This window comes from Acipenser ruthenus, chromosome 7 (genome assembly GCF_902713425.1).
Source record: "Acipenser ruthenus chromosome 7, fAciRut3.2 maternal haplotype, whole genome shotgun sequence".
Taxonomy (NCBI): domain Eukaryota; kingdom Metazoa; phylum Chordata; class Actinopteri; order Acipenseriformes; family Acipenseridae; genus Acipenser; species Acipenser ruthenus.
Genome location: NC_081195.1, coordinates 1809503 through 1835674, shown reverse-complemented (window position 1 = coordinate 1835674; position 26172 = coordinate 1809503). Strand labels below are relative to the sequence as shown.

The following is a 26172-nucleotide window of genomic DNA, read 5'->3' as shown; positions in this document are numbered from 1 at the left end:
AACTCTTTTTGACTGCTTCTCTTTTAAATATTTTGACATCTTTGCATGTAAATGGTTAATACCCATCATACACATATTAAAACCAGAGTAACATTTTCTACAGCCGAGCTGTCGCAAATAAAGTATTTTGTTTTTATGATATCCTGCTTATTACCATTTCAGTAATAACCTTTTCACCACACACATATCATCAGCTGAAATATGTAATTGATATGCATATTACCCGTCGAATTCGGGAGAAAAGGGATTATGATGACATTTAATGAGCTAGAATTTGGGGGGTTGGTTTGATCCCGGAACTGTCAAAAAATAAAGGAAATTATTGTTTTAATCTCAAATATAATCATGGTCTGATAACTTTACTGTTAAACATAACACTAAATATTTGTTTTTGATCTTTGAATTAAAAACAAACAAAAAAAGTTAATTTGTCTAAATTATGGATAATAGTCATTAAATATTTTTTTCTTTAGAAATTGTTGGATAATTGTCAAAATAAACACAAGAACCAAGAGACTTGCCTTTTAACATCCAAACCTTTTTTTCAAGTGTACTCTGAAGAACGGTATTTTTTAATAAATGTTGCCTCTTTCTATGACAACCGTTACTGGCCATTAGGTGTTCCGGGGGGGGGGTTGGGGGGCGGGCGGATGCTACACAGATAGTGATCATTTCAAACCTAAATCTCTTATGAAAACTGCACATTCTTACCTTTTTTTAATCCCAAATGAAAGCTGTAAAAAAAAAAAATACAGCATCAAAAGATCTTTGGCCACCAGGTGGTTAAACCATTTTCCGCTGGCAGACGAATAAAATCAGCAGCTCAATCTTTTTATTTTTGCAGATGCCGTATTTACCTCATTTCCATTTAAAAAACTTCTGGTAATAATGCCAGACCGGCTCTTGCTGTGTATGGAGTGTACGAAACTTCACTTTTCATACAGCGGGTAGGGTGATGGAAGGGAGGGTAGGGGCAAGCTGGTCAATTTAATTCCTGAAGATCTAAAAGAGGTCAGGATTATTTCATATAGCCTCGGCAGAGCATTACCAGACACAAATCTGTTCGTTACATGCCAAGGATTTATAACAAAATAAATAGAGAGTCTTCATAAGTTCTGAAAACGGCATGTCTGCCCAGCGATAATGTGTAAAGGTTGTTTTAATAGAGTTCTGCATTTATTCGTTATCTGTATGCGGACAGAGGCAGAATTGGCGTTATCGCTTTTTTTTAATAATTCGGTAGTTTATCGTATCACGTGTTCCCACCTCACACACACACGCACACACATACACACACACACACCCGCACACGAACACGAACACACTGGGGCATGGTTTCGATTTCAGTCGCAGCAGAAGGCTTGGCCACAAGAGATTCTGCTGGTTTGAACCGGCATGGAGCAGATTTAACAGGCTACAAAGGAAGCAGATTAGCACTTGTATCAAATTCTGCATTGAATGAAAAAAAAAAAAGCTTTGTTTGAATATCCGCTGATTATCATAACAGAAAATTGCAGCAGTGCAAATTTGAATACGGCCTGAAAAAAAAGGGGAAAACACAATTATAACATTTTATAATGTATTGCATTCGAGTTAATATCAATTCCAATAATACCTGGATACTGTTAATATTTATTAATACGCGACCTACCATAACACAACAAAATAAAGAAAAAAAAATCATCATTAAAAAAATGCAGCTCTAGAGCTTTTGCAAATCCTTCATGGAGACTTGAAATCGGCCAAGCAGCACAAACAAGATAGAACAAGTTTTGTTTGGACCCCATTGAAAACAGAATCGGCACTGCAAGTGATCATTGGTTGTGGCGGGCTGGTGGGACGCTAAATAGCATGGTCTGTGGTGTAGTTTTAAACTTTGGCCCCTTTAAGTAATCCAGTTATTGTAAAGGGTGATGACGTTATTTATATTCTGTTCTTTGCTAAGATTTTCTTAACTACTGGATTAGCCGTGAGCTTTCTGGCCTGGAGCTCTGCACTTACTGTTTCCGACCGTATTTGCAACTAAACATAATAATGGAATGTTAATATTACATTTTAGCAACACAACACCAGCACTGTATTAAATCTATATATTTTTAAACAATATAAAAACAAGACTTAACTGGGTTATGTTTTCTAGAATTTCTGAATTAGACAATTGGGTAACCTATTGCACTATTTTAAATTCATTCTGATACTTTATTTTTTATAAGAATTTGACATTCATTTTGTTTGTTTGATTTTATTTATTTGCGTTTACAAAGAATATTGATATTTTGACAATCGCCAATCTGGCAATATAGATTCAATTTAAGATGTAAAGAATCAGCTGTGTACAGAGTCTCGTACAGTCTTAAATAAGACCATTGGCATAATATTAACAGCTAACAGACAAATTCCAGGAATTTAGAGATTTTCATAAGAAAAAAATAAAATAAACAGGTATTTTCTGTTGAGCTTCCTTATGGATTTTTATTTAAGTATGAAATAAACAAATTCCTCCTGGATTTTTTATAAAACACAATATTACAGTATGTGTTTGTATTGGAGATGACAAATAGACACTAATAGCAAATGGCATGAAATGTTTTTTTTTTCTTTTCAACCTATCGTTAAGATAGGTTGTTGGGTTTTTCTGGTGGTTGAACACACAAATGAATGCTTACATTTTCTAGATTTGGAATATGTTTTATGTGGTTTATTAATATAATTATCAACATGGTTTGTCAACTCATTATAGTGCTTTCAAAGTAGTGTTCTTGCATAGTTATTCTCAAATTAAGGACCACTCTGCACAAAATCTGAAGTGCAGCAATAATTGAACATCAATTCATGAACCTTTGTCTGGATTGAGTTCATAATTTATGATCAAGTCCTGCCTCTTTCTGACACATTAGCAAATTATAAAAATAGAAAATTCAAAATGACCAAACAGTACAAAGTAAGATGAGAAGAGGAGCTAATAATGGCCCTGAGCCTCCCCTTAGATCTGGTAACCTTTAATCTTTCAGAAAATGTAGATACAAAAAATACCTGCAACGACTGACAAATTAAGAAACGTGTTCTTCTCTCCTGCAAAATGTACTTGTCATGAAACAAATTAAAAGGGTAGTTTGCATTTTTTTAGTTTGCCAATAAAGCACATTGCTTAAAAGACTTGTAGATGTAGCATTATTAAACACGCATGTGTTGACATGATCACACATTTAATGCAGCCTGGTATAATGTTTTCTTATAATGTACAAGCAGTGAAACGTGAACAATAAAACCAAGTTGGTGTCCGTAAATAAAGCGCATTGTTTAATCGATCTCATGAATTAACATTTTGGAATTCTAAATGATTGACACAAACGTAGTGATACATAGCTGGCTAAACAATATATAGGTATATTGTAATGCAAAAACAGGGATAGTTTAATGTTGTTTTTAAATTATTAAATGGCTTAATTGCATATTGGCAGAATTAAGAAGTACTGTATTTTATTTATTGGTAGACCTTTTTTTTTTTTTTTTTTTCAAACTAACATTGCCAGAAATAACCTATAGTCTTTGGGAACTGCATTGCATAAAAATCTATTTAGGTTAGCCAACTTCTCTTCACTTTATGTGCAGTATTGTATGAGCAATGCTCTCACTGAAATATGAATACACTTATTGTGTATCCTGGATAAATGAAAATATAAATACATAGATGAGTGGTCAATGAAATGCACTTGACTGTATAAACAAGCATGCATGTACACATTACACAAATATATCTATAGCGATTGACTTCGACCCCGTACCCATTCTGTACCAGTTCAGTATTTTAAAAGTGAACAGGATGATTCTAGTTTTCTCCTTTGCCATATTGAGTGCTGTGATGTGACTGATTTTTCTTTCCTTGATGATGGTACTTTAGATGTAGTAAAAAAAAAAGAAGAGAGAATTCTATTCCACTTTCTTTGTTTAAAGTGACAGCGCGAGAAGTGATCTTTGATTGTTCAAAAACTCTGCATGAATCTGTGTTTAGCTTCATTTAATGTGTTTCTAAATGCTAAACATGCAAACAGATAAATCATCAAGGTCAATTCTGTACCCTGCCGCATGACTGATCTCTTTCCTGCCATTTCTTTCCTTTTTATCTTTCTCTGTGCGTTCTTGTTGCAGTTGATAAAGTTACGTGACGAGGTAAGTACTTCCTTGCTAGCTATTTTATTCTGTCATTCCTTTAACATAAATAAAAAGAAAACTTTTCTTAAATGCTATAATCTACACCTTCACCATACACTCCTCAAACAGGACCATATATAATGTCAAATAATATATATATATACACACACACACACACTCTACATTGCATCCTCTTGGTCATTCTTGGAAGCTTAAATAAAAATAATATGCTTTGAATTGTATTATTATCAACAAAAAAATAATTAAAAGTTCCACTGGTTTAAAACCCCTTATAAATTGTATGATTCTCTCTCTGGTATTTCCTGACAGTAGCAAAGTCTACACAATATTACTTTTTAAAGTGACACACTGTACAGACTTAGACATATGTTCACACACATACAAAAAAAAAAATCTACTTTTCACAGTAATAAGAGATGAATTGCATTTCTGTAATTAAACTGTTTTTTTTTTGTCTGCAAGAATAAAATTGTCTATTTTCATCACCATACCAATTTCATTTATATAGCGTCCTTCATGTGCAAGCATCCCAGGGTGCTTTACAAAATAAAAAAATAAACAGTAAGCCAAAAGAGCTCCTTATTAAAATAACGTATTAATATTATTATTCATTATTGATAAATGATAACCTGTGTGGTTAACGTATATTCTGAATATACCTGTCTTGTGAAAAAATGCATACATTTGTTTATGTAAACAAATGTACTTATTTTTTACGGAGATTTTTTGACGGAATGTTGTTTAATGGAATTAATACAAGAGAAGAGGGGTGGCTGGCTGATGGTGTGTATCACACTAATCTTTGCTAGTGCAGGGCCATAGGTTATCTACAGTGTCGCACAGCAGAGACCGCTTCACCATTCAGTCATACAAATAGTTACATTGCAGAAGCCAGTTATATCAGAATATCTAGTGTTGGTAAAACAAAATGTCTAAATGCTGCTCTACTTCTATCTCCAGAACTCATGATAATACATGATATAGTATCCCTGTTATACAGTGGATCATTGAACTCACAATTAAGGGTCTCTGCAGATGGAGGAATATTTTTTATAAATCACTGAATCACACCTTTTATATTGTTTTTCAACACGAGTAAGATAAACAGTGTTGTTACGTGATAATAGTAGAACTCTCTTGGTTTTTTATATATATTATTATTATTATTATTATTATTATTATTATTATTCCAGCAGTATAATACTACCATTGATAATTTTTGGACCCTTTAGTTTAGCAAAACAGTAAGCTGAATGTACTGCTGTAACTTACAGTACTGGGTTGCAATGTCTTGCCACTTATTAGTATTGCAACATTATCACTGGTCCCACTTTTTTGTTGAAAGTTATCCTTGTTTGCTTGTTTTTGTATACAGGTATTTGCTTTTAAGATATATATCTAATATAACGCTGTCCTATAGATGCAGGGTATTCACAGTGTTTCTTCCTGGACTATATCCCGTCCTGTGCTATAGGGCGCCGAGTCTAATTGCAGCTTGATAACTGGTGGGACTGAGCGTCAGCACAGCGAGTGGTCTGATAACAGGACGCGGCAGCACTCTTGCTGCTACAGCGGTGTCTTTGAAAAATCAGCATATTCCAAATCGAAATTTCAAATTTAAGCAAGGCCCTAAAAGAAAGGATCTTTGTTTAGAAACCTTAGTTCGAACTCCTTTACAGCATACCTGTTGCATTGCTTTTAATTAATACTGTTTATCAGTTTCTTATAATTGATTGTACAGGATTTATTTCTTAAAGTAAAGGGTTACTTAATTATGTTGTTTAGATTTAAAACAGCACTTCCTCTGGAGGTATTTCCATCAAAGCTTTTGAGCTTCTCTACTCTTGGATCTCTTTTGAAAAACTATATATTTTTTCTACTGAAAAACATGTTTAAATATTTAGCACAGCATCCTCAGCTGTTTGACACTTGTAATTCCTCATCTTACAAGTTCCAAACAAACCCTGAGAAGATCATATAGTTGGGATGAATCATAACTGTCATCATGATTCAGTTTGACACTCCCGCTCATTGAAATAATAAGGAATCTTCTATACTTTTGAAAACTGTTATAGTAACCACTGTTTGATTATATATATATGGCTGCATTGCAAAACAAAGGTCTTGCTCAAAACAGATATCTGAAAGGCAGATGTTAAAAGGATCATATTCTATTGGACTTCAGTGGCAAGTCCATATTAAAGTCCTTTACAGTGAAGCCTGGCGTGGATCATTTAGAAAGTTTCTTGCTCTTCGTAAAAGTCCTGTTTCGTTTTGTCAAAAGGTCCATACAAAGAAAGTTTCCTGCTCAGAAAAGCAGTCTTGGTCCAGGTAGTGGTGATTGTGAAGGAAATGGTTGCCTGGTTTGTATTTATAATTTAGGACAGGTTCATTTGAACACTTATCCCTGGGGCTTTGTGATCCTATGAAATCAATCCTGTGCCTGAAGTCATTTTCAAGGCAAAACTTAAAGCCTTTTTTTAATTATTTTTTTTTTACTTTTGCTTTTCTGCTTTAGTTTGCAAAAACACATCTTAAATAAACCAAGAGGCAGCTGTTGTATATTTAGAAACATTATGCTTTTTTAATTTTTTACCCCTTTTAATTTACTTCAGGCTAATTCGGCCCATCCTGCATCTATATCATTATTAATCATTATAGAATCCGTATTGCTTCCTTGACCTTTACATCAGGTTCTGTCGATGCCCATCTGAGCGCATTGTTATAATGATTTCCCCCCCCCCCCCCCAAAAAAAAAAGAAAGAGAAAGACAGGCAGAAATTCAAGGAAAGCTTTGAAGTGGCTTTCGCTGCTGCAGTCGGCTGGCCGCCTCTCCGAGATGTGTCACCTTTGCCGAGAGGGAATAGGGAAATCACGTTTCGAATGGTAATGATAACATACTAATCACTTGAATTCTTTGAAGATGGGAGCGAGATACTCTGTCAGTATCCCTGGCTGCCAGTGCTCCAAGGCACACAGGCATCATGGTCTAGGTGTATTAGCTTAAGCGTGCATGTCAATACAGTCTGCATCTTCCCAGATCCATAGGGGCTCATTAGAGAGAGACAGCTCGTTTTCCCTATGTGTACGCACCCCCCTTTTTTAAACTATTAAAAAGTATTTCTGCAATTTTAAATGGCATCTGTCAACGGTGAAAAAAAAAAGTTCAGAGAAGGTTTTTTTTTTTTTTTCCTTTCTGATTGCCAAACTTTGAAACTGGTTTTGAAAAGTGAAAAGTCGTCTTTTTTTTTTTTTTCTCTTTGGAGTGATCAGTTTGTACGTCTTTTGACAGCTTAACTCGAACTAGGGATATGGTTATTTTCCTTTTTAATGTGAAAGAAAATGGGAATACATCCTCACAAGAAAAGTTACTATTAAAAAAACAAAACAAAAAAAAAGAAAAATAGGACATGTCTTAGCTGAGGATAGCTGTCCAAAGAATGTTTGTTAAAAAAAATATATCTGATTTAATAAAGAAAAAAACATTTATACACTAGAAATTAATACACAAATACAGAATAAACTAACAAGAAAAAGAGCATATTTTGTGAACTTAGCAATTACTACAGTATGAATAAAAAATGTGTATTTTATTTCAATCTCAATGCCTGCATTCTCGCATATAGAGAGTACTCTCCACACTTTCAAAGCACTCCTGTTATATACCATGCTCTACTCATGTTGACTTTGTCCAGACAATTGGATCAGATGTTTACTGAGTAGCACTTATTTGGACACAGTTCCCTTCTGAGTTATATGGTACGCCAAAAAAAAATGATATTTTATGTAGCCACATGCCTAGTTAAATGCTGCTTCTGACTTGACTGCTTACACTTGACACTTTGGCTACTTATTAGATTTTCAAATGAATATCTAAATATGTTGCTGTACATATGAATTGATTGAGAACATTTTAGAATATTTATCTTCATGCTAAATATCATTTGCTTACATTAATGTATTTCATTGTGAGTCTTTTCAAATATATATATATATATATATATATATATATATATATATATATATATATATATATATATATATATATATTGGCTGCATCATGACAAGCACCATTTTTAATACAAATTGCTTTAAATAAATACTTGTAATTTATTAGAAACATTGTGCACAGTATTCACTGTAAACCTAAAAAAACTGCATATCCATTTACAAATGTGCCATCATTTAACTGTTAATATAGTATCGATTTTGGAAATGTAATTTACCACAGTTTACTACATAATTAATAGACGGTGGCTCAATCGATCTCAATACTGCCTATATCCAATTCTTAACATATTCTATTTTTGATAAGTGTGATCCTTCCCCATTGATTATATTATATTCTAGATTACATACTGTAACACCAGAATTAAAAAGATTCTCTACATTTAGGTGGGATGTGTTTGACAAAATACTGAGCAGAAACCAAGCTAAAACAACTGTATACATGATGTTTGCATTAAACACAAAACAGGTTTATTAGGCATGCATTTGTATCCCAGTGAATCAGCAAACTAGTGTTAGATAATGAACCAGGAGTGTGATCACGTTAGCATACAAAGTGCAGAGACAGATTCCAGTGTAATAGAAATAGTTTGCTGGTGCATTCATGCATGAATCAACCTTTAAAAAGAACTGTTGCATAAAACACAAAGGTCCTGAATGTGCACGCCCAAGAAAACTGTTATGCAATATGAATAATAGTAAATAAGCAATGTATTATTGTTACTGGTACAGAATGACGAAAGAAAAAAAGAATAACCAACATAAAATTGCCATACAAACATTTTTTGTATGGTAATCAGACAACGAACACTCCTAAGATTGTATTACTCATGATGACATTTTAGAGACAACTGTTTAGATGAAACTGTTTTCATATAGATCTGCATTAATGAGTGTTTCTCATGTGTTGCAAATCTTTGTTTTCTGTTTCAGAGAGCACATCTGTTGGATAACGCTGAAAAGCTGGAAAGGTCATCCCGAAGACTGGAAGCTGGCTACCAGATAGCTGTGGAAACTGGTAAGCATTCTGAGTGCCAGCAAATTGTCTTGCTTAAGCACAGCAGTGTTGACGACAGATGACATTTCAGGGGTACATCAAAGGAGCAGCACAGACAGTCGCTCGAGATGTGGTTTTACATATAGCACACACGCTCTCACGCACACACACACACAAATGCAAGCTTGCTTGTTTGTTTTTTTTCTTCTTAAAAAACAAGAATCTATTGAAAAACAAGCTTTATCCATATGCTTGGTTGACATTCCAATAGCAGTAACTTATGTGTTTTTTTAACCAACATTAAAGCTTCCTCTGTGTTAAAACCAATGCAACATTTTAGGCAAAAAATTAATATGTTCACCTTCTAAACAGTTTAAAAAGAAGAATGTAATGATTAAAAGAGGATATCTATTACTATACTGTCACCACATCATTGATGCTTAGTGTGTTCCTTGGAGAGATATATGAAAGATCATTCTTGTGACAACTTTTCTTTGCTTGTACTTTAGTTAGAATAAGCTTGTCAGTCTTATCTTTTTTATTAATTTTTTTAGTCAGCAGACTTAATCATTTAAGTGGAAGGAGAACCCCAGAGATGGTTTTCACCATAGAAACACCTTAAAATGGCTGCTGATGACAAGCATGTGTTAAAGATTATATACATGTGTTGTGAAAGAACTGATATTTTGCCTTTATAACTGATAAACGTGTACTTTTCATGAACACTGGATAGCTGTCTTGTTAAAGCTGTGGTAGCTGAGGCTCCTGTCGTTCAGCTGAACTTCCCATATCCAGTATGTTTACTGAACCTAAACATCAGTAGAGGTAAGGGTGAGAAGTCTTCACTTCCATGTTGGGTTGCAGGTTGTCCCGCAGTGCACTCTGTGGTAGACAAAATGAACCTAATAGGAGATGGAGGAGAAGGCTGGTCAATTGTGTTGTACGCCCAGACTTTCTTCAAATTGAAAACAAAAATTAAATTGCACAATGACAAAGGGTGCAATGAAAATGGTATTGTCGCTTTTATTTTATGAAGATCATTTATCCATAGAGGCCAAACTGAACATCTCAGCTTCTGTGCTTTCCGGCCAGTTTGAACCCAGAATCCCTCTCGGTCCACAGCTGTCGTCACTTGACAGCCTGTGTTTTCTTACATAAACAACATAAACACACATGAACATAAGCTGCCAGGCTGCTAAGAGAGGAGAGTGAACACAAACATTAGGCCTTTTGTTTGAAACCATGGCAGGAATGAAACAAGTTCCCATGCTGGAATTGAAAGCTTTGCTTGTTGGAGGCCTTCCTGTGGGCTGATGTCAAGCAATACTCAGAAACTCTTGACGGAAAATGCGAAATTTGGGGTACGGTATCTTTGCATTGTCACATCTTTGGTGCCCAAGCTACATCCACACTAAACACCTACCGTTGTTGAGTTATTCATTGCAGTCTTGGTTATTAAAATGTTCTGAGCAGTAAATCGACCCCTGATATCCGTAGTGCCCTTTTGCGAACATCCAGCAATATGATTGGGAGTAGACCAGTAAGACAGCCAGGCTCATGCATAGACTTCAATCTAAATTGATCTGAAAATGAAATACCTCATTAGGAATTGATTTCAAGCAGTTTAGATAAGCAGTGAGAGCCTTCGCTTGGCCCTGGAGGCTTTGGCTCCTGAAAGTTCACTCAGTGCCAGGTACAGAACAGCTCAACAGGCCATCAACTTTATTAGTGCAGAGATAAGCTGATTAAGCCTTGTCAATCAGAGGTGCCAGTAGCTCAATTGAGAGCCCCCTCTTTTTTTGTGATAAATCATTGAAGCGACCAACAAAGCTATAGATGTGCGCTAAGCAGCCCTGCAGTTGTCACCAAGCAGAACGTGAGGGCCCTATGATGATGTGACAACTATATTAAAGAGTACATCAATTTGTTTAGAGCGTTTTGATTTTTGCAGTGGTATTAAGAGAGGGGAGCATCGTTGGTACAGCTTTACTGGAAAGCAAAGTGCGTTTAGAATAAAAAAAAATAAATAAAAAAAAAAGGTTTCTTTTGAAGCCTACCGTGGCTTTGAGCCTTGCTGTGTCAGTCAGTGGGTGCTCAAGTGTCCCTGTAACTGGTACGCTCTGATCCTTATCCCATCCTCTACCCACCCCAAGTACTGATAAATAAAAATAAGCTGCAGAAATGTAGGCTTGATGGACTGTATTCTGAATATTTGAAAGCAGTTTCGTTCTGTACGTATTTGTAGACAACGGATGTACAAACAAAAGAAAACAAAGTTACATTTGTTCATGTAGGTTGTGATACAATTGTGAGCCTTGTATGTAATGCACACTCAGTATATAACGTGCCACAATGTTTCTAAAATATATACATGTATATCAAAACTCATATCAACTTGGCTGACAGTGTAGATCTGTATGCTCACTTGGTAGTATAGTAATACATTGTTTTATTATTATGGGTTTAATGCTGGTCCCCTGCTAATGAAATGCGGTTTTACTTTCCATTTCTTTCTGTCTTGTTTGCTCTGTGCAGTGTACATGTAGATTAATCCTCAGTACTCGAGATAGTGGAGAGAACTATCAACGTTCTGTATCATAAGTAAACAAGAGGATCACTTTCTGAAGTGATTAATAATATACATCCTCCCAACAAATCATCGTAAGTGATCATTTGTGAAAATAGGATGGCACAGATTGTTACTGATGGTCTGAAGCCCTTTCACAAAGGGAAAAAAGCAGAGCAAGCATCGTGTAACTTTGATATTGAGTTAACTAAAGTCATGCCATTCATTCTGTAGTAACATTTAGTGTAGTGTCAATTATTAATATCCATTATTCTATTACAGTACAGTCTTATTTTTCTGATTATTGTATATTTTGTTTTTAAAGAATAAAAATATTTATGTTAGACATATCCCTGTCTTTTAATCTTTGCTTTTTTAAAAAAAAATAATATTAATTTTAAAGGATTGAGCAACAAATAATGCAGGTATCCCTGGATAGGAAAAGCCTTAGCTAACAATTGACAGACATGTAAAAGTTTGACAGACAGTGTCTAGCGGTTAGACCACAAGAGTAATGAATGACGTTTCTCCATGTCTTATTTCTGTTCTTCACTGTGTTCATGCATACGCCGTAATCTCCTTGGATTTCACAAGCTGCAAAAAAGCAGTTTTAAAAAATAAATAAACAAACTTGTTTTATTCTAAATCTAATTTAACTTATTTTAAGAATATAGTTTTTCATTGTTTTCAGTCCCATGCAAATTAGTTATTTAAATGAAAATTAACCCCATAATATAGTAAACATTCAGTTATGTTTTTCTCTTAATTTCACTAAAACAAGAATGTTTGTACATAAATACACCATGTCTAAGTAATATATTTGTATTTATTAAATGTTTTAATCTGATACCTTTGATAAGAATTATAGTTATTTAAATTTTACATTCAGTGTTGTGCAAATGTAAAATATTTCAGTACATCTATTTTATCCAGTGAAGATACTGTAAAATCAGTACCCAAAAGCAGATTCCTTGAAGGTATATTGTAGGTTTTTTCTTTCTTTTTCTAGTTCTGTGAATTTGAATAACATTTCCTGTTTCAAACAGAATTTAAAGGTATTTGATAATTGCATGTTTTATATTTCCATAGTGCTAAGTACTGTACTGAATTAAATATTCATTCTCAGTTTATATATACTCTATGGGTGTATATAAAATAGATATATGGAAAAAGGCTAACCGTTAAATTATGGTTTAAAAATAATAATTTATTACAGTGGTACTAAGTATTTTATATTTGTAAGTTCAATGTTTTACTTGAGGTTGTGCTTTTTTAGATTGAGGTTTTAACCATTAAATAAATCTCATTTATTTATTATCTTCTATTATTATTAAAGATCTGAAATAAAAGCAGAAAAAATAGAAAGTATTCTTTCAATAACAACATTTTTTAGAATGATTGAATAAACTGTAGTTCAAGAGAGCATTTAGCTTAATAACATTATTAGTAATAGTATTATTATGCCTGTCACACATGTTTAAACACAAAGTTATTAAGTCATTAGGACATAGCTTTATTTACTATACAGATTTAGGATGAGTTCTTGCTTCTCTAACTAAACACAAGGACAATTACTGGTCATATATATCCCCCCTCCCCCAAGGGTGAACTGTTTATCGCTCAGTCCCTGATGGATGAAAGAAAAATGTAATAATAATTTTTCTCCCTAATCGGTCCTTGTCAGCTAGGCGTCTTATCGTGGAGAGGAAAATGACACCGATCCTATCGAAGAGACAGAGCTTGTGTCAGCGCCATTCCCAATCACAGCAATTCAGCCTCCGTATCTAGCGCCACCACAAACGGCTAGTGCCGCTTTTTTCATCTGGACTTCAAAAACGGAGCAAGTCATTAAAATTGCACCCGCGTACGGCTGCAGGGATCAGCCGCACTAGCGCAAAATGGGATGTGGGAAAAGAGTCTCGCTAAATGTGCTAATTCTGCCGTCACATGTTTACGGCTTAATTTTAATCAGTTCGGGAAAAAAAAAAAAATAAGAAAGCCACACATTGCAATAAATCAGCTTTATCTTCTTTCACATCGTAGGACTCAATTGGTCCGGATTTAGAGGTCACTGGCAACAGTATATATTGTGACAGACAAAGTATTTTTACGCTTGAACTGTGGTAGCTAAGGTGCAATCCCTGGGTTATTCCACACAGACAAAGAACGCAGCCCAGACAATGGTTGAAGCCTGCATACGGACACTTTTACCACCAAAAAAATGAATAAACTCAATAGCATTTGCAGAGACTGAATTTAGGATTTTAAAATGAACTCAAGTTAAGTGGAATTGATGACAGCTAACGTAAATGTTGGCTTAGCTGTGAAATGCTTTTAACCTTAAAGTAAAACTAAAGAATTTTGGTCTTGTTCATTCTATTACATAGCAAGTGAAGAACATTTGTACCTTTTTGCTATATGTCCACACCGTATTTCCACTGACCTGTCTGAAGTGGTGTAATACTGCATTCAATTAAGTGTCATTATGAAACCGAATATATATATATATATATATATATATATATATATATATATATATATATATATATATATATATATATATATATTTAAACACATTTATTGAGAAGCAAGTAGAAATTACTTTGCATTAATAGATACAACAAATGTGACATTGAAAAATGAGTTCATCGCTGTGGATTTGTTACTCTTTCCTTTTAGAACAAGTCCCTTAGAAATGTGCTTATTTTGCTATTGAAGATGGTAATGGAAATATACACTCAATAATTCTATTCACGTAAAAGAACCATAGAAACACAAGTAAAATAAATAATTATATGTATGTCAGTGTCCTTTATGAAAGTTCTTAAGAAAAAAATACAATTATGATTGAAGCACACCTAACTGAGATTATTATATTTATTCCAAACCTGGCTGCTTATAGAATAAATGGCATACAATTCATTCAGCATTCTTTAAATAAAACATGCTTTGCAAATATGGCCAACAAAACTCAGAAAGTGGTATAATTATGATTTATTTGTTTATTATTATTATTGTTATTAGTAGGAGTAGGAGTAGTAGTAGTAGTAGTAGTATGTATTTTTACTATGGCTTTTTTTTAATGTGAATTATAAATGCAAAATTTGGAAAGTAGAATACATCTATAGTGCAGAAGAAAACATGGTACGGTACCACCAGTTTAATTGGTTCTGACTAGCTTGGGTGTGATTATTATCCTAAACTAAACAAGGGATTAATAACTGAACAGTGTGCAGAGCTTAAGTAAAGATTATGAGAGAGTTCCTCTCTAATTAAAGGTCATTGTAGGAGGTTTGGTCTTAAAAGGCCTTCAATGGGGGGAAAAAAAATAAATTATATTGCTTTAGAAAATCTGTTTCGTAGTAGCACAAGCACAACGGTACCATCTATAAAAAGAACCAGTAATCAGTGGAAATGTTATTTTCTGTTTCCGGAGGCGGCAAAAATAAACGGGTTGCTTTCTCCCGAACAAAACAGCTGCAATGACCTTTGGGTGACACACGTGGAGGAAAGAAAAACAATTTGCATGGATTCTGTTTAATAAAGAGTTTGAGAAGGAAATGGGAGACAAAAGGCAGAAGTGGAACCCCGTGGGCACTTCGTCACTGGTGCATTGAAGAGCTGGCAGATCTGAGACAGTGCCATTCAAAATGAACTGAAGGAATGGAGAAATATATGCTCATGTCACTTTGGGATTCATATCATACATGTAAATTGTGTGATGAAAACGACACCACGTTGACAGTAGATTGATAGTGGTTAAAACGCATCATTTAATAATGAGAGACATGCACATTAACACAGCTGAGATCCGTTTTTAGTTGCACACCAAAAGGATGACTGGTCACGACTGGGGTTTGGCATGCCACCCCTGTCTTTTCCCTTAAATCATCTGGCCATGCTGTCAGACAGACTGCTGGAGGTTGGGTACTCTAATCACATGTATGCGGATGCGCCAGTCTGTTGAATGCACATTGAGCAAGACCCAGATGGCAGTTTTGCTGGATGATATGTCAAAAGGCTAAATACTGCATAGCGTGTTTTTGTCCATCAAGTTTACCTGCTTATACTCTCTCTCATTTGGACCTTCCATCAGCAGAAACCATAGTCCAGCATGAGGCCTTTTAGATAAAAGCTTGCCCCTCTGTTGTCTGTTTTGTCCATCTGTCACTCAGCATGATAGGAATTTAGTTGTCGGTTGGTCAATTGGTCCATCAGCTGGAATAAAAAAAAAAAAAAAAAAAAACATGGCTGAAACATTTAACAAGTATCTGCACACTGACATTGTATCTGTTTAATATTTAGTCTACTGCCATAAATCCCAATTGTGCCATTTGGGATTTGCTTGACTGGTAATTTGGTTAATGAAATTGAGCTTATTTTTTATTGTACACCTGATTATAACTGTAATTGTCCAAAGTTTACATCAAGCCCCGTGCACCCCCCTCCTCAAAATCATGTTAAATGCAGCTGACCTCATGGGGCACTGCAATTAGTGTATTACATCTGTGCAATCTAAACCAAGCACATCCAGCAGTCTGTGTTCTGTGATGCAATCTGTTATTTCACAGATAGGCTGTGCCCTTGAGCCGTTGGTAAGAGAGACGCTCTCAATGTGCAACAATATGTACATTTGACAGTTTTTGGTCAGTCCATGTTTACTACTGTTATATTCCATGGCCCAAAAAAGCTGATTCTTTTAAACTTTTCTCTAAACTAAGTCATGTATTGGCTGTTCTACATCAACGATATCTGTACATTTCATTTCAAGGTCAGTTTAGCTGTTACTTCTGTAGATTCTCAACTGCAGCTATTCGTCATTCAGTTTTATTCGCAGTGCTTTCATGAATATAGTACTTGCACAGACTTTTTCTTCTATCATAACTGTAGTAGTCTGGTCTGTTCTTTTATCAAAGCACTACATAGGATAATGTATCTAGACTGTTTATATATTTTCAAGAGTCTATATACATTTTCTACAGAATACCAGCATATTTATGTGTCATCGGGCTTTATTAATGCTACAGACACATACAGAAGTGGTCATTTTGGCCTCCTATGGGGATCAGGCATTTGAGGAAGTCTAGCAAAGGAAAATGCCATTTAAAAAAAAAAAAAAAAAACAAAAAAAAAAAACAAAAAAAAACTAATTGAAACTGTTAAGGTTTCTGGGTATGGACGAAGAAAGTTATGTAATTCTTAAATAATTCATTTGATTTCCTACATGCAGTTTTTCATAAACAAAAAATATATTGCTTGTAATTACTTAAAGGCTGGATAACAATTGATTTAAAATTCTTCTTGAATTCTGATGTAAGTATTCTGTTCTCCGGGATAGAGCATGATGATCTTGATCTTAAGGCAGTGAGTTAATAAATAAATACACTTATATAAATATACAGTCTTTTACTTTTTGTAAGTCAAAACATATACTTCACACTACTGTATATGAACAGAACAGATAAACCATAAAAGCAGGAAATGTTTAACTTTACAAAACCCTTGGATAACTAATAAAGTAATTAGAGTAGTTGGATTAGCTTACTGGACTGCAGTATTGAGTAGAGTTACAGTATCGTTCCTATATTACTGTAGTGCTCTGCAGTATTGAGTAGAGTTACAGTATCGTTCCTATAATACTGTAGTGCTCTGCAGTATTGAGCAGAGTTACAGTATCGTTCCTATATTACTGTAGTGCTCTGCAGTATTGAGTAGAGTTACAGTATCGTTCCTATAATACTGTAGTGCTCTGCAGTATTGAGCAGAGTTACAGTATCGTTCCTATAATACTGTAGTGCTCTGCAGTTTTGAGTAGTTACAGTATCGTTCCTATATTACTGTAGTGCTCTGCAGTATTGAGCAGAGTTACAGTATCGTTCCTATAATACTGTAGTGCTCTGCAGTATTGAGTAGAGTTACAGTATCGTTCCTATAATTCTGTAGTGCTCTGCAGTATTGAGTAGAGTTACAGTATCGTTCCTATAATACTGTAGTGCTCTGCAGTATTGAGCAGAGTTACAGTATCATTCCTATAATACTGTAGTGCTCTGCAGTATTGAGCAGAGTTACAGTATCATTCCTATAATACTGTAGTGCTCTGCAGTATTGAGCAGAGTTACAGTATCGTTCCTATATTACTGTAGTGCTCTGCAGTTTTGAGTAGAGTTACAGTATCTTTCCTATAATACTGTAGTGCTCTGCAGTATTGAGCAGAGTTACAGTATCGTTCCTATAATACTGTAGTGCTCTGCAGTTTTGAGTAGTTACAGTATCTTTCCTATAATACTGTAGTGCTCTGCAGTATTGAGCAGAGTTACAGTATCGTTCCTATAATACTGTAGTGCTCTGCAGTATTGAGTAGAGTTACAGTATCTTTCCTATAATACTGTAATGCTCTGCAGTTTTGAGTGAAGCTATCTTTCCTAGACCAGTGTCCAAAGAGTTAAATAAATAACTTAAGAAATAATCATGTCGAGCTTTCATTTTTTTGGATGCTTCTTGTAAAAGGAAAGCTAAATGTTCTATCCTGGTAATTTCTTATGAAGCAAAATACAGTTCACACTAATACCCTCTTCGACCCGTAATGTTCCTCATTTCACAGTAGTGAGCCTTTCTCCTTTAATAACCTTTGCATTAAAGCACAGCAAACATGTATTTAGGAGCAGCTAAAAAACAAACGCCACTAAAGTAATAATAAAAAAAAGCCTCCTATTTTTTGGCAATTTGCTATTGCATAATTTTACACAGAATATGCGTTGAAAGAGCAGCACTTAAGATGAAGGGGTGCTACTAGAGTTCAGTGAGTCCAGCCTTAGGGAGGCTCTATTTGTGTTCCAACAACCTGTGATGTTTCTTTATCACATTTCAGCTAAATTATTGTCGCAAAAAAAGGTGCTATAATCATTTCTAGTCTTCCAGCAGTTAGAAAAAAATGTTTTTACAAACTTGTCTAAGCTGTAGATTTGTTGTGCACAATGTGCAACCATGCAGAATTTGTCATGTCTCGGAACTGGACAGTCACTAAAAAGCTTTAGTCTGTTTATCGTATGGAAAACTGGCAGCTTACTAGAAAGAAATATATATATATATTTGTTACAGTTTGACAGCATTTTGATGTAACTAGGTAACTTACATTGGTAAGGTCAGTATAGAATTAGAAAATTGCCCCACATGTTGTCGTAACTGTGACAAATGTGTTTAAAAAAATTAAAAAAAACTTCAACTATTGACTGCTTTCCAAAAGTTTTGTATAACACATATCATCAATCATGCATGCTACTCAGTACTTATACTTCATAGTGTTTCGTCATCAAAATATAATTTAAGTGAGAACTTTCAGCGCTAATTTGTTCATCTTTGCATCCGGACACACCCACAATGTTACACAATGCTAAAATTCACTCATTATTGGCTTGTATTTTACAAATGTGCTGAACTGACACATAGGGCATATTGAGGTTGTTTATATATATATATATATATATATATATATATATATATATATATATATATATATATATGTGTGTGTGTGTGTGTGTGTGTGTGTGTTCAGGAAACACGCCCCACAAACACTAAACAAGGAATACAAACGCAGCTCGTAAAACAGACTGTACTGTTGTCTGGAAGCAGTTTCTCATTTAAAAGCAATTTTAGGTGAACCTTTGTCAGGTAACCAGGAGGTGAATTTGCGAGCTGCTGTGCTAATCTCTGCCACCTGGACTTATTTGAACAAATCAGTCCCCTGCCTTACCAGCTTCTCCATGTGGATGAGCCTGAACAGAAGGGCTTGCAGGAGCACACCTGAGCTGTTCCAATACTGGGACTGTTTGTATAGCCATGTTGTGTCCTTGTTTTTTAATGGCCATTTGGGAAGAGTGCACCTTCTTATTTGAGTATATTATATTTAGGTATAGGTATTGTGTGTGTGTGTATATATATATATATATATATATATATATATATATATATATATATATATATATAGTGCTATGATATGAGGGGTTAAAACTGTATTTCTACTGTACAGTATATAACATATTTAATAATATCTTATCTCTAATTAGATCACTGCAGCATCTTACATTTTCAAATTGAGAAAAGTTGGCACACTATATAACTTGATTTTAATGTATTAATTAAAATCACACTGAAGCATCTGGAGGCTATGCAATAGATTTAAACTATTCTCCCATTACCCAGAAGAGTTCTAACAGTCTTATTTCTAAAATAATTTCAGATAATTTGTGGAATGGGCAGGGCTGTCATTTAAGGCAGCATCATAAACTACAGACAAAAGATAGTGTGTGTTTTTGTTTTTATTTACCTGATTCGGGTACCCCAGGGAAATATTTTGTTGCAGCTTACACAAACAAAGGCTCTGAATCTTTGCTAAAGATGCATTTTCCACTGTGTGCAAGAATAATCATTACACTTGTTACTCTCATTCATACTATTTGTTTGTATAAGAGGTAAGATATCATAGCTAGAAATTAAAACTTGAGAGGTCCCTTTTAAATCATTTAGTGGGTGTTCTGCTTTTTGGTTGCCACATAGAATACCTGGAAATGAAGGCAACATTAAAGGAAGTGAAGTTAAAACATACTGTAACTTACATGTTCTGCTGTGTCAACAGCATTTTATCAAACGCTAAGACAAGCAGAACTAGCCGAGTGTGTGGTAAGTAAATAAAATGCATCAGTGCAACTTTAATTAACATGGAGCTAATGCAGATATTCAGAACTACTATACTCAAAGTTTAAGGCATACAGGATAGTAATGCAGTCAGAGTTCAAACAAAAGGTCCAGTGTTTGCCATCATTTTAAATATGCACAAGTGTAAAACACCTGATGTTGTGTGTTTTTTTTCTTTCTAATTATCGTATACAGTGCTGCAACACATAAAATACACATAGGAATGTGTCCTTCCTCTTCAAAAATAATTGCATACAGTATGACATGCTTAGATAAAAAAGAAAGAAAGAAATGCATTGTTTGCAAACATTGCAATACAGGAACTTTTGTTAGCGCTAAACCATTCCTGCAGTTGCCAGATATTTTAAATGTTTAAACTTTAGGTGCCCTTCTGTTAGTATTAAAAACTTTTATTTTACACAGAGCAACAGAAAATTCCAACCAGTTCAAACCCCCGTGTCTGCTGTTCTTTAAATATAAATAGGTACCTATTACTGCAAGGTGCCTAGTTTTTAAGCTTGTTTTGTGTGACTTTTTATCGTTATTATATCAAAATTGTGTTGAATTAAATTAATGTTCTTGTCCACTAAACTTATAAACAATATAAAAGGCTCAGCCCATTTACACTTGTAAAATGTTGGATAGAAAGAAACACATTATTATAAAACTCACAAAGCCTGTGAATAGATGTATTGTAATTCTTACTAATGGCACCTGTTAGAGGTGTAATACAAAAGCCAGTGACAGGCTGTGTAATTAAGTAATTGCTATCTTTGTGCAGCTTTTTCCACCAATATACAAAGAGACCAGTGTAGTCTTGCTATGGGTAATAGCAAGGGAATGCTGCTTCATCAAAGCAGGCTTTTAGTCGAGGTTTGAGCCCTGGGGAGAAACTTGGGGTGAGTCGCAACGAATTAACAAAAGTACAATACAGGCTGCAAAGTTTCCCAGTCACATTCTTAAAGGGGTAGCTTCTTGGTGAGCCATGTCGAGATAGAGCAGAGGAAACGTGTCCTATCTTTCCGCACTTTGTTGTACAATACAGGGTGGTTGAACATTCTCATTAAACCCACCCAGATAGGTCCGTTGCATTACTGAATTGAACTTGATAAGATTAATGGGAAGGGGAATTACATGGAGCTTTGTTGACAGTATGCAGTAAATACATGCGTACTTACACATAATTACAATGTTATTATGCACAGTTACAATGTACTTAATGTGTAAATCTTTTTGCACCATATATGTATGTGCACAATTATATATGAAAAGGTTTAGTGTTAGGGTTAGTGTTAGGATTAGGGTTACATCCAGTGGTGTAGTTCTAAATCTGAAAGTACTGGAACGCCAATAAAATATCGATTTTCTTTAACAAAAATGATACAAATTCGCATTTGTAACATTCAATAGGTAATGCATGAGTCTCAAGTTCAACCTTTATAGGGTACTCCCCCATTGTTAACTTGATAAACTTTAGTACTGTAGTTTGTAATAGAAGTTCCTAATGTTCTCTTCATTGCATCACAAGGACGACTGAATCGTACAATTGGGTGGGAATCAGGAGAGGTGTGTCACTTGCCTTGCCGGCTCGACTACACCAGTGGTTAGATCATGCAAAAACGATTTACACATTAAGTGCATTGTAACTGTGCATAATAACATTGTAATTATGCGTTAGTAAACTGCATTTACTTAGTACCTCCTATGTAAATGCACAGTAATCAGAGACACTTAATGGAAAGTGTTACCCACAATTATATTAAATAATACAATTGATGATGAATGGAATATACATTTCAATATATACAGTGAATATTATTGAATTATTATTATACTATTGTATATACTACTTTATTGTTATAAATCTAGTATGTTAAAAAATACATATATTGTTTTATCTCTTCTAAATAAATTACAGTACTTATAAAAATAATAAACAAACACAAAAGCAAATGAAGGTGATATATTTAGTGACAACAGGAGCGCAATAATCCTGATATAGTAATAATCCTATCAAAGGGAAAGCACACATCAGTCCCTGTCTAATCCCATGTTAATAACAGCTATCAATGCTCCACCCGCAGCATCAGCTGCAATTATCACCTCAGAGTTGGACGATGGAATTTGCTGGTTAGGTTTTGCTTTCGGTGGATCTCTAATTATACCAAAAGCCACTTCTATTGAAGTTACCTTTTTGTTCTTGGTTCCCTTTTTGTTCTCTTTAGAAATACATATCTCTTCGGTGATTTCTATACACAGTGAGACAAATTAGAAAGCCCAAGAAATGAATTCATATTATGCTGAATAATACATACACCGATTTTTTTGTTTGTCCTAACTTGGGATTTGAGTTTCCTTCTTGGATTGGGTGTGTTGAATTGGGTCCATCGTGAAAAAAAAGTATGCTGAATTGCAGGTTTCTGTGACCCATAATTGTCAAGGTATCAGGAGATTGTTCTGCATCCTTGAATAACTTTTAATTAATAACTTATGTTCAAATTGAGCCGCCTAATCATCTGGGCTAACCATCCCTCACTTCCTATACATCATACAGTATAGTAAGTAAACGCTAAAAAGAAAAGACAGGAAAATATAATTTTACATAAAATCTAAAACTTGAATGTTCAGAAGTTCTAGATGACCCAAGATAAAACTTGGTGAGAACCTTCTTGCATGATAGAATAATACATATTCAAAATAAATCATAACTGAAGCTTGGGGGTTTAGGAAACGGTCATAGGGTCATCTCATTCCCTAATGAAATTGAAAATATAGTTCCATTTTTGCCATCAACAATTTTTTATGTAATTTGTCCCTGGGTTGATTTCTTGCTCCTCATCCTGTTTATGAATTTGAAGTAGACCTTGTCTTTTATGGTCACTGTTGTGTTGTCTAACAGCCAACAACCTGTAGAAGCCACTTGAAGTACCATAATAATGAATGTAACTTCCAGCCAGTGTAATACACAAATATGTTTAACTCAGTGTATAGTCGTTGGTAAATTGGAAATAGTGTCTCCTGAGGGAAACAGGGTTACCCTTTCTTTACAGAACTATCCTTGAAAGCTAAATGTTTGGTTTTACTAATAAGATGTGGACGAACAGTGACGGCAAAAGTAAATAACTTATGTTAGGTGTTTATACACCCCCAAAATAGGAAGACATTGATAAAGGAGGTCATGGCACAGAGTGAGTGGATTTGCATGTTTTTAAAACCGTGTTGGGTAGTGCTGGATTGGGAAGCACCGTGCAGGGTTCAGCATGGGAAGTGTTTAATTCAGATGTGACTTGCTAATATGACTGGCTGCTTTATGAAAGGAAGCCTTGCAAAGCAAAGAGGAGAATATATATATATATATATATATATATATATATATATATATATATATATATATATATATATATACACACACACACACCCATACACACATCTGAAGTAAAGACGGTCTGAAGGTCTGAGCATTGAGTACAGTGTTTCTTCTGTGGTGGAGCCACCAGTGCCTCAATGAGGACCCGAAGGCAAGGGTGTGGCTTCAGCTCGGCATGTGGCTGCAGAGGCCCGGATTGGAGTCCGAATACGAAGGGTAATCATTCTAAACACTGCTGTCACAAACTGAGGCAATTACTCTGGCTGCTGAAAAAACAAAACGCCTGAGACAAAAATATCACAGAGCAACTCTTTCTAACGCAAGAGCTGTTCTTTATTCCTAAGTAGCAGTCAACACTTCACCCTAAATGCTGTTTTCTAGCTTTGACGAGGCAAAAGAGATTGTGTGGCTTTCCAGGAAGTCTGCGGATTACAGATTTCTAAAGTTTGAATGAATGTATATTCCCAGGAATATGAGACATGTTATGCCTATCTACTGTACCATATTTTCTTTTTTTTTTTTTTTTTTTTGCTTGATAAATGTATTGGTGTTAACTCTGTTCCTTTCTCTAGCCGTAAGAAGGCTGTGAGCGGTGCAGATTTCATTGGCTTGATAATGATCAGTGGTCAGCCTCGTGTGAAAGGATGAGTGATTCATACCGTTGTTTCAGTGGTGAATCAGTACATTGCTAAAATATTGACTTTGCTCGCTATATCCCTTTTCTAGGCCTGCAGGCTCTCTGTCAAAATCTATTATGAAAACTTTAATGTCAGAAGTTTTTTTTTTTTTTTTAAGGAAAAAAAAAAGGCAACCCAGGGCACCATACATCTAGTTATATCACATATTGATCTCTTTTTTTAAACCCATGTATTTCAGGGCACATATATTTGAATCTTTTCTTTTTAACACTCTGGCATTTTTATATTCTACTTTTATGTAGATTATTTCACAGTCTAGAACAACATTCTTTTAAAAGTTGTAAATATATAATAGCATTTTTTTTTTTTTTTTTTTATAGAGCAGAGAACATACAATACAATGATATATGATAACCAGACGAAAAAAAACAAAACACACCAGAAACATGCTGGCTTAAAGTTTCCATTCTCCACAAAGTTCCAAATCACATATAGTGAGAAAGATATTGCAAGTTTGTATATTGGATATATATAAAATATATATAAAAATAAAAAATAATAATTTGTAGAGACATTGTTACTGATGGAGTTTAGACTATTGGTATTATCCTCCATCAAGGTTGAATTGCTTTTAGTTATTTATTGTAACCCAAGTCCTTTTTATGTTGTCATTTTGAGACCAAAGTGCCATGTGAAGGAAAGAATAGCATTCTTCATGTACCACAAATATTGAACTCTCCAGTTTATAAAAGCATAGCATACAGTATAAAATGATAGCCACTCAAGCTGTATTTTTACTGGACTATCCACCCTGTGGCCTAACAGCATTAAGTAATAGTACCCCAACTGGTAGTCTTGCCCTAGTATTTGATGTCCGGTTCTTATCCTCTTACTGGAAAGTTCTGTATATTTATTCTGTTGCTACAAAAATTGAGAAAGATTGTGAAAAGTGTTTGTTTTTTTTCACTATCTCTATAATTTGATATAAATCAGTTCATATTAATGTAAGTTTTGTATTGTTTTTTTGGACTGTTAATTAAATCAATAAAAAGAAGGAACAGCATGTCTGAACATTGTCCATTACACAATAAAGTATGGATCCAGTCTTGTTTTGGCTAAAAACATATTATGTTCATGTTAATTACACACAAACAAACACGTGTTAATGTTGTTGTCAATAATTTTGTAATTCCAATTGACTAATAATTCAAAAAGTCATTTGAAAAAAGCAATGCCATGAATGTACATATCATAAGACCCAAACCAAATACTGTACATTAATAAATAATGATTAGTGTACCTGAAACTTTTCTATTTGAATGGCCATTTTCCTGACCATATGAATACATATGCATGGGGCATCATTTTCAACGAGACATTAAAAAAATAAGCTTTGTTTTTAACTCTCAAAGGGAGATCTATGGCAGGATGTGTAACATATTGTGACAGAGGTGATGTCTAAATTAATCATTCATGCTCTTTCACATGGCTGTCCACTGAAATATTAATGCTGGAATATATTTCATTCTTTCTTTCTGATTAGAGCCTGCACAGCGTATGCATGTTTATTTATGCCCCTGAGATTAACTGGGTAAGGTCAGCTTTGTGCTGTGAAAGGAACTAGATTGTGCATTAAACCAATATAACTTTATGATGGTTATTTTTTTTTTTTTGAGTGTTTCATAGTTAGCATTTTTCTTTACAAAATGATACCCCATTTACATGGTAGGTT

General features: G+C 34.5%; 1 protein-coding gene across 4 annotated transcripts in view; it reads left to right on the top strand.

Moving 5' to 3' along the window:
• The window catches only part of LOC117416071 (vesicle transport through interaction with t-SNAREs homolog 1A-like), a 119558-nt gene that overhangs the window by 20808 nt on the left and 72578 nt on the right, over positions 1 to 26172 (top strand). For 2 of the 4 annotated variants that reach the window (XM_034027109.3, XM_034027107.3), the window contains exons 5-6: positions 4150 to 4170; positions 9115 to 9199. In XM_034027109.3, coding sequence (XP_033883000.1) covers positions 4150 to 4170; positions 9115 to 9199 — 106 coding nt within the window. The remainder of the gene's footprint in view (positions 1 to 4149; positions 4171 to 9114; positions 9200 to 26172) is intronic. The other 2 variants (XM_034027110.3, XM_034027108.3) reach the window with 1 other exon arrangement.